This window comes from Glossina fuscipes, unplaced genomic scaffold (genome assembly GCF_014805625.2).
Source record: "Glossina fuscipes isolate IAEA_lab_2018 unplaced genomic scaffold, Yale_Gfus_2 0, whole genome shotgun sequence".
In the NCBI taxonomy this organism is placed as follows: domain Eukaryota; kingdom Metazoa; phylum Arthropoda; class Insecta; order Diptera; family Glossinidae; genus Glossina; species Glossina fuscipes.
In genome coordinates, this window is record NW_023998414.1 from 20740110 (window position 1) to 20765919 (window position 25810).

Sequence of the window (25810 nt, forward strand, 5' to 3'; positions counted from 1 at the left end):
TTGTGAACTGCTACAATAACAAACAATGACAAAGGTTCGCTTAACCCGCTTCCTTTTTAAGTTACATTGAAAGGCTTAACTTATTTAAGTATGATACGATATGTACAAGACAACTAATTTGTACTACGTAACTAAGCAACTTGGCAACTTAAGAAAGCCGGAACGAAAAAGAAATGTATTTATTTATTTGAAAGAGAATTTTATCATCAATCAATAATCATACAACTGATAGATCGATCAATATTAAGAGATTGACATAAGGAGGGAGAGACAGAGGGAGAGAGATTTGCCAACCGAACCCCCTAAGTGCAAACAATAAGAATTACTTATATATAGATTTGGTATACTCAAAGTGTACTCTACAATAAGGGGACGATCCGACGCAGCCATATTCGAGAGTAAGACGCGCCCGTCTATTGAAAATGTATGGATCATCAAATTCCTTGTCTAAATATGAAGATCAAATGAAATCGCTTCACCTGTAAATTTCTCAATATACATGGACACATCTTGAGAGGGTTAACAGCGTACACTTACTTAAGTTTAAAGACAACAAAATTAAAGGCCTATTCCTATTTTAGTACTTATTTCCCTTATTTAAATTAGACTAAAGGGTAACTGTCGAGCCTGAAACGGTAAAGAATGTTTAACGTTATCTGCGTATACGAATATTTTCGACTTTAAAATAGCCCTTAGAAGATCATTAATACACAATCCGAATAAAAAGGGGCGAAGTTGGCTAGCTTGGGGGCCCCAGACGTTACCTGAATTGAGTGAGAGAAACTTGCGTTGACCATTTAAGTATAGGAAGATATGCAGGGAATTAAGCTTGCGACAAATCCCTCGAACTTTGTATATTTTTCCATTATTTACATCAAATTTTTAATTATTACTCATTAGCTCATACCATAAAGCAAGCAATATGACACACAGAGAAATATTTATTTATATATATACAACGTCTAATAATTTAAAATAAGTTGTTTATACACTCGACTTGAATGGAATCTTCAAACAGTCAGCGTTTGTTTTAATTTTATTATTGTTTTTTGTAAATAAAATTCATAGCTAGATAAGAAAGAACTTACAAACGTTCTGATATCCGTATGTTGAAATTAGTAAAGCCGCCTTTTCTTCCAATTAACACGCATCAACTGCATATGCTTTTAAAAAAAAAAAAAAGGCAAAATTGTCCATTGCTTAAAATATTAACAAACGCATTAAAATACCATAGTTGGTAACACATTTTTAAGCAAATTTCATTCCATACTGTTGGCAGTGAACTCTAACTGAATTTGTGTTAAAATCCATACTAATTACAAAATACTACTTAACTACAGATGGCAGCACCACGTAAATTTCGAAAGAGTCATTTTCTAATTTACCTTGTGGTTATTGGGGCAAACAGTAAAGTAAGAATAGAACTTACAAACTAATACAAAAGCATTAATTAACATTAAAAGCAAAACCCGATGATTACAGGTATTTCTCTGCTTTATAATAACAAAAAAAGTGTTATTAAATACAAAGTAAAATAATATAAATGTAAGCAATATAGTGAGCGCAGTAGCTACGTTAAAACAATTGTAATTGTAACGTGTAACCCAGCATTGCTTACGCACACAAAATTATTTTCCATTTTATATATACACGTCGGCTTAAATTTCCAGTTATAAGTAAGCATAAAGCTCTAGATCATGAGTTAATTGCTTTGAAAAAGTCATCGTTATAGCAATAATATGACAACAGGTGGCGTAATTTTACTATTTATAAGAAATTTACATTAATTTTCCATATTTTCATACACTACAAAATTAAAAATACAATGTTTAAATAACTGTTAAAAGTGAAATTGTTTTGTGGCTGTGTAATGCATAATGAATATCAATTACCGCATGCTTCACACTCGGTAATCGTGTACACGGATGGCATATAATATTCGATAATTGTGGCCATTTTAGTGAAATGTCATGCAAACAACGTAAAAACGAACACATAGAGGAGCTGTCAAAAACATATGTCTTAATACAAATGCTGACACATCGTCCTCTTTGCGTTGCACTCGTTTTTGTGAAAAGTATCAGAAAAATCCTGCAAAAAATTTGTAATAATTTGTGAAATTTTTAAATTTACGTCAATACTTTTTTAAAGAGTCGTTCTTTGAAAATTTCAGATAAATAATTCAAAGAGTTTGCCTTTAACGGTGCAGCAAAAAGCGTGTTGGTTTTACTTGGAACAATTTAATCGCAAAAGGAAAAAAAGATCAATAACGTAAGCGAACAATATTAATAGATGGTCAAGATGAAGTTAACCATAAAAACGTTGGATCAAAAAACATTCTATGTTGAATTTGATGACACACGTACAGTATGGGATTTGAAATCCCATTTGCATAAATTACCGGAAGTAGGTGTTCAGCCAGAATTGCAACAACTTATCTATGCCGGACGCGTATTGGACAATGACAACGCATTAAAAACATATAGCATTGATGAGCGAAAATTTTTGGTGGTGATGGCCAAAAAGGCACCGCCATCGGCAGCAGCAAAAGAAGAAGTAGCGGCAATTAAAACTGCAAAACCAAGCGAACAAACACGTGCCAGCCCCTCTGCGGCAGCTGAAACCATAAAGAAGACTGAAGAGCCGAAACGTCAGGAAAAGGCCAAAACGCCACCCCCGGCTGCCCAGGCAGCTGCACCGCCTGCAGCCACACCGGCCGCAACCGAAACACAACCTCTGGCATTAGATCAAGAACTGCAACAAAATCCTCAACATCGTAATATTCTTGAAGCAATGGATTTCTCACCCACAGCAGCCGCTAGCGAAAGTCTAGTTCAAGAAATCATGAGTATGGGTTATGCTGAGGCAGATGTGCGCCGCGCTTTGTTGGCCAGTTTCAATAATCCAGATCGCGCTATCGAATACTTGATTGAAGGTATTCCCGATTTTCCTGAAGCATTGCCACCACTTCCAACAATTCAGCCGGATGTCAATCCAGTTAGCGGCGTAACTGTAGCTGGCATTGGTAGCGGCGGTGGTGGTGGTGGTGGCGGTGGCGGCGCTGGTAGCCCTCTTAATTTTTTACGTGAAGACCCACGTTTTATACAAATGCGTCGCGTTATACGTCAGCGCCCCGAATTATTGAGTAGTGTCTTGGCACGCATTGGAGAAACAAATCCAGTGTTGTTAAGCATTATACGCGAGCATCAAGATGACTTTGTCGCCATGCTTAACGAGCCGGAAGATGAGGGTAGCGAAGAAGTACCGTCTGAAGGTCATGAAGCACAAGAAATCTCCCTAACTGAAGAAGAAAGCAATGCTATTGAACGCTTGGTAGCTTTGGGTTTCCCGCGACAGATAGTTTTGCAAGCCTATATAGCGTGCGAGAGGAATGAAGAGCAGACCGCTGATTTCTTATGTCGACATATGGAAGATTAATATGTTCATACCAATCACAGCAACTTCAGAGCATAGTAGTGAAGAATGTTTAAAAACACAATACAGTATATAAGAGATTCAACACTAATAACCCTAATAATTTGTTGCTGTTGCTGCTGCTTAGATATGTATAATAATAATAATGATAATTACTATTGATTCGATTATCCGATAAAAAAACAATTCAATTAAAAACAAAAATTGTATTTAAAAAAAAAAAAAAAAAAAAAAAAAAAAAAAACAAATCTCTTTCTCCTCTTACCTTCGATATATTTGCTAGATCTTCAATTCCTAAACTAAAATATTTTAATACATCGTAGGTAGATCGATGTTCGTTAATTGTTGTGTTCTCGTTGTTACTAGTATTACATGATTGTAATTCGTATATCGAAGTATCGGCACTAGAGGAGGCCGACGAGTTCGTAGAAGACTTTTTAATTCTCCTCCGGCGGGTTAAAGGTTTGGCACGACTCTTCGGCGTTTTAATAGGAGCCAAGAGTCGACTATTACTCACTGCATTTGTATACATAATCAGTTCGGGCATTGTTTACACTTCACAACAATTAATCCAAAAATAATAGTACCATACAACTGTAACGATAGAGAAATAAGCAAATAGACACTATAAAATTTAGCAAGATATTGGATGTTGTTTACAATACACACGGCAAATATATTATTTAGATTTTTACATGAATGAAACACACGTTCATATTTTTGCATCAAAATTGCTATTAAATTGTTTGAGTTTATTGATGATGACAACAAAATTATATGACATTTTACGAGAATGTTTATGGGTTTTGGTATGATTTCGTAAAAGCCAAGATTCTGCTTATCTTCGTTATTTTTACTTTTTTCTCTCTCTCTTTTTTGTTTTTCCATTTGTAATAAATATTTAGTAATTAATAATTTATGTAAAGCAAGTGCGAGTTTTATTCGAATTTTAATGGTATTCAGTGTAAACGTTTCTTTATTTCATCTGATAGATTTGCTAAGAGAACGTCTTCCTCTTTACGCGTGCTAATCTCACGTAGTTTGACTTTACCCTTCTCCAACTCGGAATCACCAAGCACTACCGCTAATGGTATTTGGTTCTCCTCGCAGTATTGTAACTGATTTAATAGCTTAGGATTTAGTTTATAAAAGTGTTCGGCCTATGAACAAAGGTATATATACAAAATATATATTGTAGTTAAAATGCAAAAAAGATCTTTATACTTTTATCAGTAATAACGATTTACCTTAATGCCTTGATTCCACAAATCGTTTAATATACTTAAACGTTTCTCGTGTAAACCTTTGTGTGCTGACATCACCATTACTTCAACTTCGTTGGTTCGTTGCTTAATGCCGTCTGCTGCATATTTGGCTTCCAGCACCGAGAAGATACGTTCTACGCCTATGGACACGCCTACACAAGGCACTTGCTTACCTTTGGTATCAAACATGCCGACCAAATTATCATAACGGCCACCACCTGCCACAGAGCCAACAGTCCCTTGCTCTTCGCTACAACCGTTTAACATTTTCGGTTCGGCTTTTAGCACGCATTCGTAAATCACTCCAGTGTAATAATCGAGACCACGAGCCAAACTCAAGTCAAAATTGATTTTATCACTAAGGCCCATAATGTGGCAGTATTTGAATAATAGATGCATGTCCTTCAGGCCTTTGACGGCAGACGGTATATTTTTCAGTTGCTCGTCCGCCAAAAGTTTTTCAATCAATTCTCTATCACCACTTAGCCGCACATATTCACCGATTTTGTCAGCAGTATCGGGTAACAAGCCTTTCTCCTCAATCATCTCTTTTCGAACCTCAGGCCAAGGCGACTGCATAAAAATTCAAAGTTTTTAAAATGCCTCTACTATCGTTAGATGGAAACTTTTAAATGCGAAAATTTCCTTCGAAAAGTAAACACCGACTGACAAAAACTGAATAATTTTTTCGATAAGGACAAATCTTTCGATTACTGCCACTTGTTACTTGTTTTTCACATTATTTGATACCGTTTCTATATAAATATATGCTCAGAGTGAATTTAATTCGAATCTTTTCGATGAAAATTATGTGAAATTGTTTCAGGCATTTAATGGAGATGAGTTTCAGATGCCTAGAACTTATTCCCACTATGTGCGTCCCTTGCGATTGCCTATTTTGTTAACTCCGCTTCCGTATTCTTCATTTTAAAAGTGAGCTTTTCGCAATTTTAATTTCGGGATCTCATATTATTTACAATTAAGAGCTTCCCTTAATAAAAATATGAACAAAAAAAAAAAAAAAAAAAAAAAAAAAACAAACAAACAAACAAATGCTTACTTTGTCCAATTTATCTACGGCCGAGCAAATAGAACGAAATTTATCGTTTGGTACACCGCAAGCTTCAAACATGCCGTCCAGCAATTGACGATGATTGAGTTTTATCACATAGTCACCTATTGCCAGAGTGTCCAAAATTTCGGATACAATTTTCACGCACTCAGAATCGGCTAGCATGGGATCGTACGAACCGGCTATATCGAAATCCTACGAAAAATGGAAATAACAATAAGAGCAGTTAGCAAATGCGCTTATATTGCTTACGCATTGATAGAATTCCCGATAACGGCCGCGCGTCATTGCGGGATTATCTCGACGATATACTTTGGCAATGTGATAGCGTTTGATATTTGAGATCTTATTCATGGCTAAATAACGAGCCAACGGTACTGTCAAGTCATAACGCAATGATAATATTTCACCGCCTTGATCCTTTAAATCATAAATTAATTTCGAATCTTCGCCGTATTTGCCTGTCAAGACTTCCTAAAATTCAAATTACAAAAATATGAATATGAATATTTTCCCAGTTTTTTCGCTTCTCCTCAGTGCGAAATACCTTTAACTCGAACACCGGCGTATCGATGGCTTCACCCCCGTGCTTTTTGAAAACCGCTATAATCTTATCGAGCACGTTTTGACGCAGCATCATTTGCTTTGGTGCATAGTCCCGCGTGCCTTTCGGCGTTTTCAAAACGAATTTTTGCGTTTGACTGGGTCCTTCGCCAAGTTTATTTTTAAGTGCCAATAAACGCGACACTTCCTCATCGATCTGAAAGCGTTAAAGAAATGCAAATGGAGAGATTATGACTCTAAATATGCGTATAATTAAAAATATTAAAAATATTTACGGTGCTAACCTTTTCCAATTCCAGATGCCGATGTTTTATTGTACAACCAACACCACCATTAACACCACCTCTGCTATCAGTATCATTATCATTATTATCGCTCTTGTTCTTGTCACTCTTATTGCCGTTATCCTGCAACGTAATGCTGCAGGATTTCGCTGTCACATATTGGCGACGATTGAAACGATACGGACTACACCACGTTATCAGTACATGAATATGTCGTTGTCGTTGTTGCTGTTGTTGTTTTTGTTCTTGCAGAAATGTATTCCGAATAATGAATTTGAAAAAATTTAACTCTTTCAACATTTTCTTTGCATATACTTTTCCCTTTTGCTTGCTTATTATTGAACTCAACTTTAAACAATAACAATATAATCCATGGAACACAAACAAATTTGATATTCAGTTCTATTAGTATTTCCTTATACCTAATCAATGACAACAATAATGAGACTGATTAGAGAAGTGGTTTATTTTTGGCGGATTAACGTAGTTTTACATATTAGTTTTTTTTTTTTTTTTTTTTTTTTTTTTTAATTCTTATTAATTTTTCATAGTTCTTTTTGCATTTATTTTTTTTTTTGCTTGCTCTTTCTTTTTTCTTTTTTTTGTTAAACAACACACACAACACTATTTTAAATAATTTACCATATTCTGTAAAATAAATGCAATATAATATGTGATGGAAGTGAGAAAAAAGCATTAAAAATATATGCAATTTTTTATAAGGAGTTTTTAGTAATTATTAAGCTAATTAGCAGTTAGTCGAACGCATTACTTTAGTGTTTATGTTTTGAAAGTAAGTACGAAGGTTATAGTTGGCCTTAGGTCTTGCATGAATCGCGCACGAATATACGAAAATTCTATTGAATGGCGGACGGACAGCTTACTTCACTTCATTTTCAACTTGAACTTTTTCCAGCCTTAGGACCCCGGCCCAAGTTCATAATGATATGTCATCTTGTTATTAAATTGTTGATGAAAATCAGTTTATTAGCGATGGACCTATTACGCCCTGTTTACCGAGTCGAATAGTTTCACAACGGGGGAAAACTTAAACCTACCGCTAGTACTAGCCTCCAAATCGATCGCTTCTTTGTTGGGATTACTGATCACCAACCACTATTAAAAGATTGCATTAAAAAATTAACGTAATTTACTCTCAGCAGACAAGAAACCGAAACCACCGCGAAACCTATAAATATCTCCTCACATTCTCCTCACTAACGTACGATCTCTTGAAGGTATTCTCGAAATATGATGTCAGAAATATTTTTCCGGACCATGAGCACAGTTCGCCTACAAAACGTCAAAGCGATTTCGGGAAAGACATATATATGTATGTACAAAACATCGATTGTCTTGCTGAAACTGTACGCATTATAAATAAACAAGTAACGGCCGACCGTTCGTTAAATGCTCAATACAACTTCGCTCAACGCAATTATTGCATAGGATGAACACAGAAATGCATGGTCCGAGTTCAGTCAGTATAGTAAAAATTGGTGCGATCTCGAGCATTTTTGGCTGCTCTGTGCACCGCAACACACTTGATGTTAGTGAACAATTTCAAAAATGCTTCTCAGCAAGTCTCTCAATCATGTTCTGAAAAGTCCAATTGAAGAAATAATTTGAAAATTTTTTCTACTGTTCTCGTCACGTTAATGCCGTCACCTAACGCGTCATAACACACCAAGGAAGAGACACTGAACTAAAGCAATTTTCCCGGTTTCAGTATATTTGCCGACTACGTTTACGCACAGGGACTATAACGGATATATTAAACGTTTATAAGGTAGAGCTAGGACCCAAATGGTCCACATCTAGTTCTTGATTAGCCACTGGTTGTTGGTTGTACGTGTATATGTTGTTGTTCTTCATTTCGGGTGCATGCCATGCATTTGGGAAATTGTGTTTTCGTGTGCAGGTGCACGTTACGATTCATTTATCCCTATCGCCCAAACAGGATACGCTAACATTACTAAATGTTTGCAAAGCAAAGGAATGGGCATAGATTGCCGTAAAATTACATTACGATATATGGCGTAAATAATTTACGAGATATAAACCAATCCGTCTTTTGCTCTGATTATTGACGCCAATCAAGTGAATACTTCATTCCATTCTATGTCACATTTCACGACAATTAATGCCGGACAGATCAGCACTGACTAATCCATTCTATGGAGGCATTTACCTATAAAGCGATTATATTTATTCTATTTCTATTACTAAAATACTCATAACTACAAAGTAAGTGAAGTTCCCGTTCTATACCCAGTCTTTCAAATCGCAAAAGCAAATAAACAAAGAAGAAAATCATGTTAGGTCGTGACTGAATTTTTTATACCCATTGCCGTGATTCTAAAAAAAAAACAAAAATAGAAATGTAATGAAATTTTCGTACTCTATAATATTGGGTGGGTGCGGTCGATTGTATCCCCGGTTTTCAGAATAAAAATGGAAATTTATATGGCGTACCTGTTGTACCTTACGGGCAACGAGCAAGAAACACGAAAAGGAAAAGTGTTCACAGTTTTTGTTACATAGCCGTGTTCGCGTGTTATAGACGCGTCCTTTGAAAAGTTTGGGTCCGTCTCCAATTCTCTTGCAACTTTGTAGGGAATATCTTAAAATGTTTACCACAGATAATATACAGTTGCACAGGCGGAAAGATGGACAATTGAGCGGGCGGACATGATTAAGTGCATTCCGAATTTGAGATTGGCCAAGAATTTATACACTTTATGGAATTTTTGGAGCTGGCTTCTGCGCGTTACAAAAGTATTGAAAAAAAAATTAAATATTAATATATTATAATATTAGGTAGGCGTAGCCAATGCTACTACAACATCGACCATAAAATATTCATTCAAATATTTGTAGATTTATCTGCTGTAATTTATCAGTAATTGGCAAAAACCAACTTTTTATTCCTATTGAAAAACAGTCTTGCCTTCACTTTACATAGTACTGGGCGTGGGCGTGTCCTCGTCTCATTTCCTTAGCTTCTCATTTGCATACATGGGAATGCTTACAACAGACATTATATAGACGGATTCAGCATTTGATGCTCATCAAGAATGTATATGTATTCTTTGTGGGGTCTCCGAAGCGTACTTCGGAACGTAACAAACGTTTTAATAAAATGAATATGCCCCTCATCCTTCGGTGATGGGTATAAAAATCAATATACTTCAAATCTCAACATCCCTATCTGTCATAACCTCCAAACCAAACGAAGTTAATAAAAACCAAAAAAAAAAAAAAAGAAAAAAAACACCTGAATAACTAGGGACAACCGAATGGAAACGTAAGTTAGTAGTTATTTAAGCAATGTTCATAAGGAAATAAAAGAAATGAATTTAATTTTACAAACAGCTGTTTTACTAACTTGTTACAACAGTAAATAACGAAGAATTTCCTATTATCAGAAAGAAGAAATACATATATGAAAGCTGCTGCTTACTGAATGATTGACTTCCGCGACCTCCACGCAAAAATTTGATACAAGTCTTTTCTAATTATAATAAGCCAGTTCTCAACTTAATATTTACTCACATATTGTTAAAAGGAATTATGTTTTGTAGTTGGGTTAGTAAGGCAAATCGTAGTTCTTTTCTTCAAGCACTTAAGATACTACTACTAAATAGATTACTATCATAACAAATGCCAAAAATCAATTAGTTTTCAATGCATACATAAAAATATCTGAGCTTATGAAAAAAGACAAAGCAATTTATATAGTACATAACGAATGTAAATATTTTAACTGCTTTATACTACAATGAATCACACACATCGAAAGCCTAATCAAAGTTATAAATAAAAGTGAAATGAACTTTTCGCAAACCTTAAAATCTACATGGATGATGAAATTTTATTTACGAATTTCATATTTCATGTATTATGATTATATACAAGCACGGATATATTTCATGAATTATAATGGTTAGTTATTTTTTAGACTCCCCAGCATACCCTTCCATATATGAAATACCCAAATTGGCTAATAGTTTTTTTTTTTTATCAAAGCTGGAGCATATTTTTATTTCCCACATTTACTTGCCTTTTCTTTGGGTTCCTTGGTTGCTTTTAATTTTCGAACCAGATCACCTTGTATTTTAATTTCCTCCAAAATTTGTTCACGCGTTTCACTCATTCCTATGCAACAACAAAAATTCTATACGGAAAGAGTGTATTTACAATTTTCGAGATTATGTTTTTGAAATAGAACGGTATAAGCAGGTTTCTATTTTTAATTCAGAACTCCCGATTTAAGAAAGGAAAATGTTTTTCTACTAAAAAACTCCACTGCAAAAAAATACACAACGCGGCGACCTACGATAAAATACGACGATTACTCAAAAAAAAAAAGAAGAGATTCGCGACACGTTTGACATATGTTAAGAAAGCAGAGGGTTGCCAGAAGTAAAATTTTTTAATTGGAGAAAAGCAAAAAAATTATATTGAGTTTTAGCAGAATATCTTATGGTGGCAATGTTATAATAGTGTGTATTACTGTTTTGTTTTGATTAAAAACAGTAGCTAAATTTTATGCTAATTTACAGAGGGAACGTAATACTCTATGCTAATTACAGAGAGAACGTAATGCTCTATGTTAATTGCAACGCCGTCGGCAAAAGTCGCCCAACTAGAAATATTTACATTTTGTGACAGGGTGACTATGAATAAATTTTAGAAAGGGAACGCTTAGAAAGCGAAACAATTAATTTCGTTTAACACGTTTGCTGACTGTTAGTAGAAAACAAAACGCAGTTCACAGTTAGAGAAATTATTTTCATTTTTACCACGTGGTTCCGAATATATTGAGATTAATGTTAATTCTTCTAAGCAACGTCTTTACCACCACTTATAACTAGGCAGCCTTAAGTTTCAAGGTTCGCACAATTCTCAATACGGAGCAGAGCAAGTAAACAAAAATCGAAGACTGACGAAAAGTTGCCGGTTTCTATAAGGAAATCGTTCCAAGATAGTTTCTGTGAAAAGGTATGCGCATAGACGTCCTCTTCTATTTGTTTAGGAGTCTTACAAAATGAACTTTCAATATTTCAAGCAAATATTGTAATTATAGGAGATTGACACACACAATAACACGGCGCGTATAATCCCATGACTGGGAGAGGATGAGCGTTATGAAGACATGGCGAAGATTAACAGCGCTTTTCAAATTTGAAAGTTATTTATCTAATTTGCGTTTATTTTTTTCATATTATATGGCTTGAAATTTTGTTTTATAACTCTCTCTTAGCTTATAAGAAATGAAGAGCAAGCTATAAAGACCTTTAGTTTTCGCTTTAATATGTAATTTGTCAAATCTAAAAGTATAATGAATTCTTTCGCTTTGTGTAGCTGCGTCATTGAAGTCCGCTTCCCGCTTCTTCTTCTCTTAATCCTTTATTGCGCTAATCAATCAAAAAGACTATTTGCTTTTACATTCATTTATCATTGTATACGTTAATTACATAAGATTACATTAATTTTCTAAAATTTTCTTATCAGATGATATGGTAACATGACTTCTTATTGTGTGCACTACTTACAATATATGTGCAATAATCTGTTGAAAATTAGACAACGTACGAACATTAGTGCTTATAAGAAGTTCAACAGTTCACTTTGATGTACGCATTCGTTTTAATCACTTCATTCACTTTACTACGCAACCTGAGAGAGAATCTCTGTTTTCTCAAAAAAATGAAAAGTTTGTTCTTTGCTCATTATTCATAAATTTATAAAATATTTTTTTCAGTGCCTTTATAAAGCGTAGAAGCAATCTTGAAGAACCCCGTAGAGTCCATAAACACCTGGCCAGTTTCAAATTAGGAATGAACATTCGCCTACGAATTTGCAAAAGAACTTGAAAATTACTTGAACCGATCAAAAGACACGACAAGAACGTTTACAAGCCTATGCCTGCGTTTTTTGGTGTTTTTTGCTTGTCTCTTATAAAGCACAGCACATGCATCATATAAATTTCCAATCTTATTCTGAAAATGGAAATGTCAAAACTGAGCCGCGCCCATCTAATATAATAGGGTATGAAAATGTAATTCTTTTTCTATTTTTTAATCTCTTCTTAGAATAGCGGTGACGATTATAAAAGACTCGGTCACTACCGAATGTAATTACCTTACTTGTTAAATTTTTGTCGTTAGCAAGGTTAGCATTAAAGCGGATAGCCTTCATCCCTAGGGCTTTAAGGCTAAATTAATAATAATAATAATAATAATAATAATACCGTTAACGGGATTAGTTAATTTTTATGTTTATTAACTGCATTAAATATGTATGTGATTTTCATAGCGTTCAATATCGAAAGCCATAAAAACGTTATATTTAGGAGTTATCATCGATTTCAATTGATATTGAAAGCGATAAACCGACACCTCATCTCAAATATGTATTGAGAGTACTATTACATTTCGAACGCACATTGTATGCTAAAGATATCCTAAGGGAAAATGTCGTCTTACTACTAAGTGACCATTAAATATTTAGATAACTTCGATCAGCTTAAGGCTGAGCATTTCAATTTTATTAACACCTTAATATGTTTACTGAAATTGAACATCAATATGTACACACACATATATACATATAAACATATATTGTCAACTATATATTAAAATGTTACTTTTGTAGTTACGTGTTTGCCAAAAGTAATGAATATATTAGACTCACATTTGCATATACATGTGAAACGATTCCCAGAAAACTCTGAATGGTAGCATTTAAACCGTTTGTCACAAAAAATCGGTTCAAAATTAATTGTAGTATATAACTGCATAACTGAATATATGCAGCTGAAAACAATGAATGGGATGCGGCGTACCTTTATATATATATACCCTGCACCCTACACGTTTAATACAGTTGTTCATATAACGACTTTTCAAAATAAGTCTTTATATGGAAAGTGGTTGAAAAAGGATCCCCTATTTAAATTATTTCTAATAGCGTTCGTCCTTGGACCAAAACACATCGGTGTGCCAAATTTCATCAAAATATTTAGAGAAACTGCGACCTGTAGATTGAACACAAGAAAACAAGTCAGCTAGCGGGACAGACAGACAGACAGACAAGTTTCAATCAATTCAGAAAGTGATTCTGAAGGTGAGTTTACTTCAAATTGTAGTTGTACACGTTATTCTTATGAAAAATATATTTCACCTTCCATTCATTTTCTTTTATAGCAAACAGTTTGGTATTCTGGTGGGAAGAACAACAAACGATGCAACAAACGAACAAAAGTATAGAGAAGAAGAAGGTGACTTCCTCCTTCCGGAGTGATCTGACGCTCGATATAAAACCTGTCGTCATCCGTTAGCATCCAGCATTATTAATATGGATAAGAATTTTTCCTAAACAAGAGGAAAAAATTCGCATCCTCATAAGTCCTTCTAAACGTTGCATACATCCATTGCACCAGCTCAGTACACAACACAAATGGTGTGGTGTATAAAAAACCAAATTGTGATTCTTAACATCATCTGGGAATGAAGTCGTTACATCAAGCCAAATTAATAGTAGTGCGCTTAGAAATGGACGCACCATTTGATTGAATTGATATACTGCTTCGAACTAAAGTTCCTGAGATGCGTACGGTGATGATGGTTCATTGTGACGTGTACCTTTAACTGCGGTAACTTTTTTTGCAACGCTCTGCCTATATTCGTAAAACGCTCGCCATGGCCTGAGAGTATAAGAAACCCAATCATTTTTCCTGCAAAAGTCATGTCAAGATGTACAAAGGTTTTTTGTACGCAAAAAAAAAATTTCGTCGAGATATGTATATATTACCAATAGATTTCTTATTTCTAAAAAAAGGAAAGTTTAATGAACTTTATTTACATTGAATTTACATATTATTTATCATTTTATACCGTTGATCACAATTATATAAATTACATCTGGGTTTGTGGTAAAAGATATATAATTTTAAGTAAATTAGTTCTAACTAAGATTAATTAACGAAAAATCTGAGATGTTTATATGATAATGATAAAATTATTAAATAAATTATAAGTTATGCTAAATTCAATTAAAATATTTGCTAAAATTTAGAATTAAAAATATCTTTAAAATATCAACAGGCAAAACTAAAAAAAAAAAAAAAAAAAAAAATATTTTATTTTATGAAATTGTAACGTAAATAAACAAACAAAGTCTTCGAACAAAGACTGGTTGAACTCTATTAATTAAATACACAGCTAGCTCAAGAAGTTTATATATTTTTTTTTCATCGTTACACAGATATATATATATATATATATATATATATATATATATATAGCGATTTTTCATGTTCAAAACTGTAAAAGAAAGAGAGAGAGACATAATACGATCTCGGCAAATTCATATTAAAAAAAGCATAGAAACTAATTTTTTCAACATATCATAACATAACATACATACGCATAGATAACATAAAGAAAGAATAGCAAAACGAAATTGTATTTATAATCGAAGCAGAGAACTATTTTAAACCACAGAAACTTTATAATTATTGAAATATTGACGGTGTCTTTCTTTTCTGTAAATCTTGTTTAATTTTAAAGCAACATGAACCGCATAATAGCCGTTAATGAAATTTGAATAATATAAAATGGGAAAATTGCAAAATTAATTAGTTAAAACAATTTCGCCTACAATTTAGAGAGAGTGAGAGAAAGAGAGAGAGAGAGAGAGAGAGATACATACATATTCCCTATTAGATATATTTTTAGCATGTAGATATATATATATATATATATATATATATATATATATACTACTCATAATTAATTATTAATGCGACTTTGTTTTGTTTAATTTATTACTTTCGCTTTTCTTCTTTTATAAATGTCTGTCTCTATCTTTCGTTCATACAATTTCAAATTGATATCAATTTTTACTACAATTTCTTTTTTCTTGAACTAAATCTACATCCGTTTGAATAATAATTTAATTTGAAGAGGATGATGGAGATACGGGATACTGGTTATGGCAAATAAGGAAAAGCATCCATAGTGCATTTTCTTGCTTCCCACTGTAATATATATATTCTATGTCGTAAGGCGCACACAAATCTTTGTCTTATTACCGTTTCATACCTTTAAACGATATAATTGAAAAAGTATAAAAATATATTAGATTGGAATCGACGATTTGTATCAATCAATCTCGCCAATACATATAAGGCTAACTGACTAACCTGTGCCGATTAGTTGGCCGCATTTAAAAGATCTGCTCCGTATTCTCTGTTTATGGACAAGAGGAATAGAAAAGCCAATGCGAGAAAACTTGAACCTAGTAAATCACCTAAGGCAGTTAAATACGGTATTGAAGAATTATCCGGATCTATTTTCCATTTCCACATCGCATGTACTATTATATGAGCGATGTATAGCAGTAGCATTATCTGTTATATACATATACGAAGAAGAAGATGAAAAAGAAGAAGAAGAAAAAGAAAGAGTTAAAAACAAGAAATATTTTTTACCTTTGACTTTTATTTTACTTACCTGTAATAAGCTTGCCGCAACGTACGTAAGAACAAAGGCTAACGTAATTGATGTTTGACCTATATGTATGTAATCGGCGACGAATATAAAAATTATATTTCCTGGAATTGACATACCAATCAGAATACGCGCCGTATTAGCGTAAGGCACTGTTATAAAAAAAAAAAAAAGAAACAAAAAATTCAAAAAATTTAAAAAACAAAAAAAAAGATAGAATTGATGAATTTACCTCCTTTAAATAGAGCTCTCCAAGGGTACTCGAAAATTTTGGTATGCGGTGGTATAATACCAATAATCGAGGTTTGATGCAACATCGTTGATATCTTGCTGGCTTGCACCGATACCAAATTACCTCCGATGCCATTGATAATGGGCTGAAAAACCACAAAGCCATTAAAGATCTCTACGGCGGCATCAAGCACTAAACCACCGAGCCTATGAAAAAGAATATCAACTTTAATACATTTATCGACTCAAATAATTGCGATAGTAATGCGCACCCACTAATGCATAAAGCTGAGAGGACTGGCACCCAACCGGTCTTCAATATCGGTCGTGTATATTTATTTTTCAATACAACAATTATCCATAGAGGCAATAGAAACATATAACAAGCTAAAACGACGTATGTTACCCATAATCCATGTATCTCTATATATAAATAATTCAAATTTTTTGTTCAATTTATTATAATGAATTTATAGCATACAGTGAGTGAGTGGTCTTTGATTTTCAATTCACTTACTAATGTGATCAAATAGTATTGAAGCTATGAAGGACAGCAGACTTATGGAAACGACGTCGCCGATTGATGCAGCCAACGGTGTCGCCATATTATCAGGATTTAAACGGTACTTTTGAGATAATAATATCACAGCCACTAACACAAAATCTATGAAAAGGAGAGAAATTTGCCTTTAAATAATTCTCTTTAGTTAAATTTGATAAATTGTGTCAAACCTAAAACGAAGCATGACGAGGTTGCAGTAAACATGGCCGACGATGTCAGCAGCATGACGTGCTCCAATCTAAGGGGACCATTCATAATCGCGCCAACCGAAATTGCAAATAATGAGACTAAAAATGACGCCACGGTTGCCTGCACTTGCACTAACGCTACATTGCCAACAATCATGCCAATCACTTCCTTCCGCGAGCACATGTTACCCAAATTCACCTGAGTAGATAAACGCGAGGCTAAACACATGTCCAAATTGCCTTTCAAGCCTAGTAATGCTGGCACCAGTATAAAAAGTTCAGTAATTACATTAAACACTCGCCATTTCTATAATTAGTATACGTCGCAAAGGTAATGGAAAAAAAAAAAAAGAAAAGAAATCGTTAAATATAATAAAATAGTAAAATACAAATATGCAGAATATATATAAATATATATATATATATATATATATATATATATATATATATACAAAATAAAGGACAGGAAGTACACGTTGTAAAGTAAGTACAGACGTCGACATGGATATGTTTGTGTGAAAAATTTCAATACGCAATCGAAGCCGTTTACCCATATCAGAGAATTTCCATTTAGTTATACCTATAAACACTGCTAACGCGGTCGAGTTAGTGCAATTAAAAAAAAAAAACTGTCACTTTTTACGCGCACAAATCTTTCTTTCCTTCTATAAAATGTACATATATATATATATATATATTGTGGTTGGCTAAAAGGCAGACAGAAAATTCATATCATATAAGTTAACTAAAATATTTGACAGCAGCACAGGATATCAAAAAAAAAACTCATATAATCGAGGCATCAAGAACTTGAAAGACCAATCAACATCACGAATATCATTAATAATTATTTTTATTCTAAACAGATGCAAAATTTCATATCGTAAAGCGTCATTATTAGTTCAGCTGCGCTTCGTTTTGTGTAACACAAAAATTCTTTCCTCGAAAGACAGACGAAAAATGCAAAGAAGTTGTTTCGAAAACGAACAGAGTTTAGAATGTTGCCGAGAGCCTTTTGCATATTGGTACTATCTGAAAGTCATATGGATTTGTCAATAGTGACGACATTTATATGTCATGCTATGAACTTTTTGAGTGCTATGCTATGCTTTGTGGTTTGCTTCGCTTCTATCAATAACGTGCGCCACTAATATCTTTTCGATTCTTTGTCAACGACTTCCTGGCTCGCCTTATCATTTTCCTAAAAATTTAATACGTATTCAAATGTTGGTCTATTGCGTAGTGTCTTAATTTCATTAAATTAAATGCTTACGAAGCATATTTTATCGAGTTGAAGGGTGTGTGTAAGTAAAGTAAAAACAATTGTTGTTCTTAAATTAAAAATTAAAAGTCGAGTATTGAAATGTCTTATTATCTAAAATTGGAAAAAAAGTAAGCAAATCAAATTAATTAAATTAATTAAATTAAATTTCTATAATATTTCCCTCAAACGTTTTTCAATTAAATGATTTATTCAAGTACATCCCTTAGGTGCTTTTTAATTAAAATTTTTATTGCGTTTCGTTTTTATTATTTCAAATAATTAATATTTGTTCTTGTAGAGAGACAAGAACAGTTAGTTATCACGTTTTCACATTTATAAAATCCATCACCGTAATGCGAGGGAATTGGAAAACAAGTGCCAAAGATCTACATCTATACATCTATACATTCTTAAAAAGCGTCAAATTCTCAATTGATTTAATGCTGTCCGTCTGTCGCGCTGTCAAATGGAGCTATCGTCTTCAAATTTGGTAAGGATACTGCGACTTCTTGCAAACAGTTTCAATTTCGCATTGAAATTTGATCGCCATATCGGTCAAAGGCCATGATCGGTTTCAAAGGTGAAAACATTGGATCTTCACTACTTATTACTCATGGGCTAAACAACAACAACAATTTGTATTTTCTATTTTAAGATAAAGGTTACGGTTATAGAATTTTCAGATGCAAGTTTCTTATGTATGCCACATCAGGTGATATATTAGATATATCCAATGCTCAAAACGCCAGCAAGCATAGGGGGATTGCAGATAACTATATGTATACATATATATATATGGAATAATTGTCTGACAGTCACATACAGACACATCGTGAAAATTTTTTTCATTGCCTGTCAAGAATCTTTAATAATAATAAAAAAAGAATAAAACTAATTAGATTCTAAGAGTCGTTTTTTAGGGCCAATATAATTTATTTATTTACATTTTTTTTTATGATAACACGCCTTAATGAACAATAACAAGTAAAAAGAGTCATTACCGTGTATATGTATGTGTATATGCGTATGTGCGAAAGACTGAAACCATTTTATTTGCACGAGCCACTCTTGAAGTCAGCTTTAACCCATTAAGAGATTTTTTTTTTTTTTTTTTTTGTTTGCTATATTTTATTTTTTTATATACCCAGCAACGAACGATAAGCGGTATATCGGTTTTATCAAAACGTTTGCAACGTTCAGTAGGCAACTTCAGAGACCCCATAGCGTGTAATATATTCTTGATCAGCATTAAATTTTGAATCGACTTAAGCATGTCCGTTTGTTCATCTGGCTGTCTGTCCGTCTGTAGAATGTCTGATGTGGTCTCTTCACCGCAAACAAGTAGCTATCAACTTCAAATTTAGCAGAAACATTGGAAAATTTTGCACGCAGTTTCGTACCGAAAATGGGCCAAACCGATTGAAGGACACCACACTGTACCATATAAATTGAAAACACCTCTGTTTCTCATAAGGAATAAAAAATAGGTTTTTTGCTCATCCCTTATAAACTGCAGCAAATATATCTAAAAAAATTTGAGCGTATATTCTATGGGCGATGCTGTCCTCTGCAAAAATGGAAGAAATTGCCCAGTCCTACCTAACATTATAGTCTATTAAAATTGATTGTTTTTTACAATATTTTCATAATTCGCCGAAACAGACTTCAAAACCCCCATAAAGTATATCGCCCGTTGAAAATTTGGAATGCATTTAACTATGTCGGTATGATCGTCTGATCGATTCTGGCCATTAGCGGAAATTTTCATTTTTCTTAGCCCCTTTTGATTCATGATTTCTATAATAAATATACGCATATGTATACACACATAAACGAACAACTGTCATGTCGAACGCAATTGTTCTTCCGTCAGCAGTCAGCAGGTAGTCTCTCTTAACTGAAAGCTGAAATTTGTGACGATATTTTAAGAGAATATCTATCGGCATTATGTGTGCCATGCCATGCCCAGAGTAAAGCACTATTTATGGTTTACTGGACCTGGGCTCGAATCCGGGTCTTACCGCTGAGCAAAGTTCAATTAGTTTACGTATTTTTAATGTGAAAGAAAAAGTTTATATTTTCAATGCTAACAACGATTTTCGAAAACGAAAAAAAATTAACCGCAAATTCAGAAATAGTTCCGATAAACTCTTTAAACGATTTCTTAATATAATCAAGAAATCGTGAAGTAATAAGAAATTATTTGCGAACAAATTTCTTTACAAAGCATCCGAATGCTATTTAAGCTTATCACGGATAAGTATGTACTTCGTAATGTAAATACCTCTTCGTGTTTGATAAATTTTTGATAAATCAAAAAAAAAAAAAAAATAAATAAATAAAAAATAAAACAAAATCTTCGGTGTATGCAAGAAAATATTGCACATATTTCATAATTATGCTGCAGTGTCTTTTGAATGGCATAAGTGGAATTCCAAGGGTGTAAGTAACTCCTCAATGAGCAATCACTTTAGTTGTATTGTACACGTGGTAATTTAATTAATTAATTTTATATGTAGATACTTACTTCGACTCGGCCTAAAATGATGCCAGCACCGATTGTACCAATGCCTGCTAAAAAGAATGGAATAGAAACTTGTAGTAGAATCGCTGTCCATTTCTCTTGCTTGAGGCCTGGCCGATTTAGGGCTAACTTTTCATCTACATTGCCCGGTACGCCTGCAATATTGGAAGCATCTGTACCACCACGGCCACCACCGATACCACCGCCGCCACTGCCGCCCGAGCCTGGATCTGGTTCTGAGGATGCTATGGACGTCGTGATGATAGAGCTTAATGAACCGGTTGTCGAATGTGGTAGACCGGACAATTTTTCATTGTCGGTATCTTGAATATTTGTGTATAAATAAAAAGATTAAAAATGAAAACATATAGATACACACCTTCATACATATGTCTATATAATATTTGCAACGGATAAATAAGTAAAGTATTTTGTAATTTTTACAAATTTTAATGAAAGTTACTTCGGCATGCGTGCACTTTTATGTACATATTCGAGTAGATAAAACAAAGTGTTTAAAGTGTTTACACCTTTTTAAACCTGAGTTAACTCTTCTAGTTAATTAATTTAATAATTATCTAGAGTCAGAGTGATATCCATATATAGTATAATTTTTAGATTTCATCTCGTTAAGTGGATTATGTTCACCAATCTGATTCGATGGTTGATTACCGTTCTACAAGTGACCAAAAACAATTCAAAATTCCCGAATATTAAAAAAAAAAAAAAAAAAGTACGCAAACGCATTGACAATTGTTTGGCTTAAAGAAGAATTTCCAACACGCGTAGATACGTTTGCATTTAAAACAAGTAAATACACTAAGCTGGGCCACAGTCCATTATTAAATATCCTACGCCAATTTATCAGTTATTCATGTAATGAGTTTTCAAGGTAAGGCCTTATTATATATAATGCCTCATTAAGGCTAAGTTAATTAGGTTAAACATAAGCGAAGAAGACAAACAAGACAAGCCGACGGACATCCGAGCAGATAAGCTTAAATCGATTTAGAAAGTGATTCGGAGTGTATCGGCCAATCTATTTCAAGTCCTTCTGGATGTTGCATACATCCGCATAAACCTATAACAAAGATAAATTAGATAGCCAGCGATATTCAGCGAAATGTATTTGTTTTTGTTCCGAAAAAGAATGAAATAAATAATAAGGTAAAGATTTGATGAACATATTATGATTAGTAAGGAAATGAATCACATATATAGACGCCGGTTGCATGCGCTTGTAGGCGATACCCATCACCATTTACTTAGTCAGCGAATTTTCTTTTGCACAATTTTACATTTCAAGTAGTGTTTGTAGTAAATAAGTTTCAATAAAACTGCAGCGACGAACCAAACCCTTAACGGTTGCCGTATTATCCGGATAACGCAATATGAAGCATAACATAAAAGATATTTAGATATAAATGTGTTCACATTATGACAAAGATGAGATAATGATATGAAAGTGTGTCCATGTTTTTGGTGGAAACTCACACTTAATCTAGATCTCGACCTATACTTAATATAGATTGCCTTTCTAAGTAGATAATAGGGTCGCTTTGTTTTCCTTTTTACAATTCAATAGCAACCGATATATATATATATATATATATATATAAGTGTATGTTTATGTGTCTTACTTAATCAAGAAAATTGATTCAGATTTTCTTTTTTTGATTGCAATCCACATTATTTTCACAACTACAAACCATGATAATATAAAAATTGATCTTTATTTGCATATATCTTATAGATAATTAGATAAAATTTCATAAATTTTCTTTGCTTTGCTCCTTCATTTTTAAGCATCGCAGAACCGTAACTGATAGGAAATTTTTTTTTTTTTTTTTTTTTTTTTTTTTTTTTTTTTTTTTTTTTTTTGCTAAACGCACTTCACAGTAAACTTCTGACCAGTGCGTAGATTTTCTACATAATCGCTTCAATTCGTAGCATATTACATACAACGAAACTTTTAAATAATTTCTTATCAGAAAAATTAAAAAAAAATTGGTTTTTTTTTTTAACAATTTAACAATTTAGAAATTTTTTTTTTTTTTTTTAAATTTTAACCAAGTGCAATATGGAGAGTGAAATTTTCCCCTTGATGTATCCGGCGCTATTGGTGAAAAGCCTATCTCTATGGCACGAAGGAATTCTTACTGATTAGTTGCGTCCGAATTTATCGTATACACAATAACGAATATATCTCGAAAGTATTGTTCCAAGTAAAAGCAAATACTTTAGCGTAACTTTATCGAGAGCAGCAAGCATGATGCGAAAGGTGTCATTGCCACGGTCATTGCCTTTACTTATTACTCTGTCTGTATAGAGTTATAAATATCCTTGTTTCCTCTTTTTTTGCTATTTCGTTACACTTAAAGTGTTCACGGGTGTTTCCTTAATTGACAGGTGAGGAATACAGATGGCAAACTTTTCACATGATATCTTCAAGGAAAGGGCAATGAGAAAGAATATTTAAAGATGTCTATAACGTATTTGGAAACTCTAAATAACTTAGCAAAATCCGTTCTGTTCATTCGAGTTCTTTTGCAATATTTGGATTGCGATAAGTAACAAATTTTTTTTTTGGGTGTACGACCATTCATTCAGAGGATATTCCCTATACGCGCGAGCACGGTTATGGTCAGGAGGGATTATAGATAGAGAGGAATGGAAAGTGTAAGTGATAGTGTCTTTCTACGTTTCACTTAAGAATGGCAATACCACCGCTAATAGATTATTCTGGGCGCCGGAGAGTGTGATTAATAGAACGACGATTCGCACACGATACGCAGGCAATTCCAGAACGAGCTTGTGAGAACACTGAGAAAGCCTTGGTGTTCTGGTAAACCACAAATTCATTCTCTCCGTAGAACACTTGTTGTGCGTGTACGTATACATAAGCACCATACAACACCCTACATTACGCCGATGCTCGAGGGTATCGAGAGTTTTCAAAACACTTTCCATGTACCTTAAAGTTATTATTATTATTATTATTATTATTATTTTGTTTGCAAATTCACATTTTCCGCAGTTACATCGCGTGTGCAACAGAGCACCTTGAATTAAAGATACGTGAGAGAAGGCGAGAATCCCTTTTAAGAAATTCCTTCAAGGTAAAAAAAAAAAAACAGAAAAAGAAAACAAGGAATGAATTAAAAAATACCCTTTCTTAGAACATTACAGCGATGCGTTATCTCTCAAAACCTCTCTCTTATTATAACAAAATCTTGAGTTTTTAGCTTCAAAGCATTGAAGACTAAAAAGCATTTCGAATAGATTTTCTATGCATTTGCAAAACTATGCTTAACTAAGACTTTTTAATAAGAGATTTTAAGCCACTGTCCCTCAAAGTTCTTTACACAGATCAAAGCGCGCATCTTTGTGCGTCATATTGAATTGTTTGATATCAAAAGACAAGAAAACCAAGTTGTTTTATAGGGTTTTTTTTTTTTTTTTTTTTTGCAAAGCTAATTGAGAATTGGAATGCGTGGATAATTGTATTGTCGTAGAAAATTAGTTAGTTAGCAAATAATATTCAAAAGCAAAAAATATGTTCGGTGCAAGTATATATAAATAAATTGAATTGGAAAAGCGATACACAAAAATACACAAAACATTAAGAGAATACATTTTTTTTTTTTTTATATAAAAGTTGCAAAGAATATGATGATGAGAGATGCCGTTTAGCATGAAGGAAAGCAGTGCTTGCTCGCTTGCTTGCCTACTTGCTTGCTTGCTTGCTTGCTTGCTATGTATTTGCTATGATGATGAGTGTATATTATATAAGAAGTAAATAGCAGAGAAAATTTATTTGTACATTTGGGAAATGAAGTTCAAACGAGAGAATATGTTTTTTTTTTTTTAATTCGTTTTCATTTTATTCCGCGCTAGTCAAAATAGTGTCAGACTCACCATTTCCAAATATGATGAACAATTTAAAATGGTCATCTTGCGTCTGTTGTTGCTCTTGTTGTTGTAGTTGATTTTGTTGTTGTTGTTGTTGTTGTTGTTGTTGTGTATGATTATTTGGTGGCAGTGGCGGTAAAGTATTGCGATAGTATCCGTGTGGAACGCCATTGCTGCTGGTGTACGCATGTGGTGTCGTATGATGATGTATGATCTGATTGATGGCAGGTGAAAATGATGCTGTTGATGATGATTTCTGATGAGGAGGTTCGTGTATATCTAATGCATAAACATCTAATGGTCTTCTAATTGTACTATTATTATTGCTATTGCTGCTGTGTGTGCTTCCAATTGGATCGTTAATACTACAATTAACACCTGCGCTGATATCTTTGTGCGTGTATATCGATGATTGTGATGTATTAGATTTTATTTGATCAAGATCATCGTTATTTCTTTGATCATTTTCTTTATTGTTATTGTTATTGTTATTCGTTTCTTCGTGTTCTTGTTCTTGTTTATAATCTTCCAGTTCCTTCTCCTGTCTATCAGTAGTTTCAATTTCTTTAATAGCATGCGTCATGTTGTTTTCAATATTATTGTTATTATTATTATTATTATTATGATTATTATGATTATTATTATTATTATTATGAATTAATTATTAATTATTGTTATTATTATTTTTATGGTTATTATTGATTAAAGTTTTTTTTTTTTTTCAATTTAAATTTGATAAACGGAATGTTGACAGCATTTCGTTCAAGTTTTCAAGAAATTACATTAGTAATGACAACAAACGATTTGTACATTTTTTACTTGTTTGGATTTTTTTTTTTTTTTCTTTTTTTTTCTTTTTTTTTTTTAAGAAAATGCAGAAGTTGTTTTATTAGAGAAAACTTTTAATTTGGAATGAGAAAACGAATCGATTGGATTTGCTTGAAAATAACTGTTTTTTTTTTTTTTTTTTTTTTCGAAATGTACAAATTTT

At 33.2% G+C, this 25810-nt stretch overlaps 4 protein-coding genes and 1 long non-coding RNA gene across 7 annotated transcripts in view; 2 read left to right on the forward strand and 3 right to left on the reverse strand.

Annotated features, from left to right (window-relative positions):
• The window catches only part of LOC119637420 (rho-type GTPase-activating protein 1), a 123054-nt gene extending 112288 nt beyond the window's left edge, over positions 1–10766 (reverse strand). The window contains exons 1-2 of the mRNA XM_038033443.1: positions 10684–10766; positions 3701–4029 (exon numbers count right to left, since the gene is read on the reverse strand). Coding sequence (XP_037889371.1) covers positions 3701–3982 — 282 coding nt within the window. The 5' untranslated portion in view covers positions 3983–4029; positions 10684–10766. The remainder of the gene's footprint in view (positions 1–3700; positions 4030–10683) is intronic.
• On the forward strand, positions 2011–3570 carry LOC119637412 (UV excision repair protein RAD23 homolog B-like). The gene is made up of 2 exons (XM_038033431.1): positions 2011–2104; positions 2174–3570. The coding sequence occupies exon 2, from the start codon at positions 2293–2295 to the stop codon at positions 3436–3438; it is 1146 nt and encodes a 381-aa protein (XP_037889359.1). The 5' UTR covers positions 2011–2104; positions 2174–2292; the 3' UTR covers positions 3439–3570.
• LOC119637404 (histidine--tRNA ligase, cytoplasmic) lies at positions 4169–10990 on the reverse strand. 2 transcript variants are annotated; one of them, XM_038033409.1, is made up of 6 exons: positions 6621–7042; positions 6320–6532; positions 6025–6246; positions 5761–5967; positions 4683–5273; positions 4169–4595 (listed from the first exon to the last, which is right to left on the reverse strand). In XM_038033409.1, the coding sequence occupies exons 1-6, from the start codon at positions 6918–6920 to the stop codon at positions 4395–4397; spliced, it is 1734 nt and encodes a 577-aa protein (XP_037889337.1). In that variant the 5' UTR covers positions 6921–7042; the 3' UTR covers positions 4169–4394. The 2 variants fall into 2 exon arrangements, with proteins under 2 accessions (XP_037889337.1, XP_037889346.1); XM_038033418.1 differs by lacking the exon at positions 6621–7042 and adding an exon at positions 10684–10990 and having other exon boundaries at positions 4172–4595.
• Positions 10991–11420: 430 nt separating this feature from the next.
• Positions 11421–13539, forward strand: LOC119640216. Its single transcript, XR_005247616.1, has 3 exons — positions 11421–11624; positions 11710–11813; positions 12388–13539. It is a non-coding gene; the product is annotated as an uncharacterized LOC119640216 (long non-coding RNA).
• Positions 13540–15417: 1878 nt separating this feature from the next.
• The window catches only part of LOC119644620 (solute carrier family 41 member 2), a 34113-nt gene continuing 23720 nt past the window's right edge, over positions 15418–25810 (reverse strand). The window contains exons 1-9 of one of the 2 annotated variants that reach the window (XM_038044246.1): positions 24826–25449; positions 20911–21230; positions 17102–17426; positions 16887–17033; positions 16642–16792; positions 16371–16576; positions 16142–16290; positions 15832–16038; positions 15418–15666 (exon numbers count right to left, since the gene is read on the reverse strand). In XM_038044246.1, the coding sequence (XP_037900174.1) occupies positions 15841–16038; positions 16142–16290; positions 16371–16576; positions 16642–16792; positions 16887–17033; positions 17102–17426; positions 20911–21230; positions 24826–25402 (2073 nt within the window). In that variant the 5' untranslated portion in view covers positions 25403–25449 and the 3' untranslated portion in view covers positions 15418–15666; positions 15832–15840. Of the gene's footprint in view, positions 15731–15831; positions 16039–16141; positions 16291–16370; positions 16577–16641; positions 16793–16886; positions 17034–17101; positions 17427–20910; positions 21231–24825; positions 25450–25810 lie in introns of those variants that run through there. The other variant, XM_038044247.1, reaches the window with a different exon arrangement.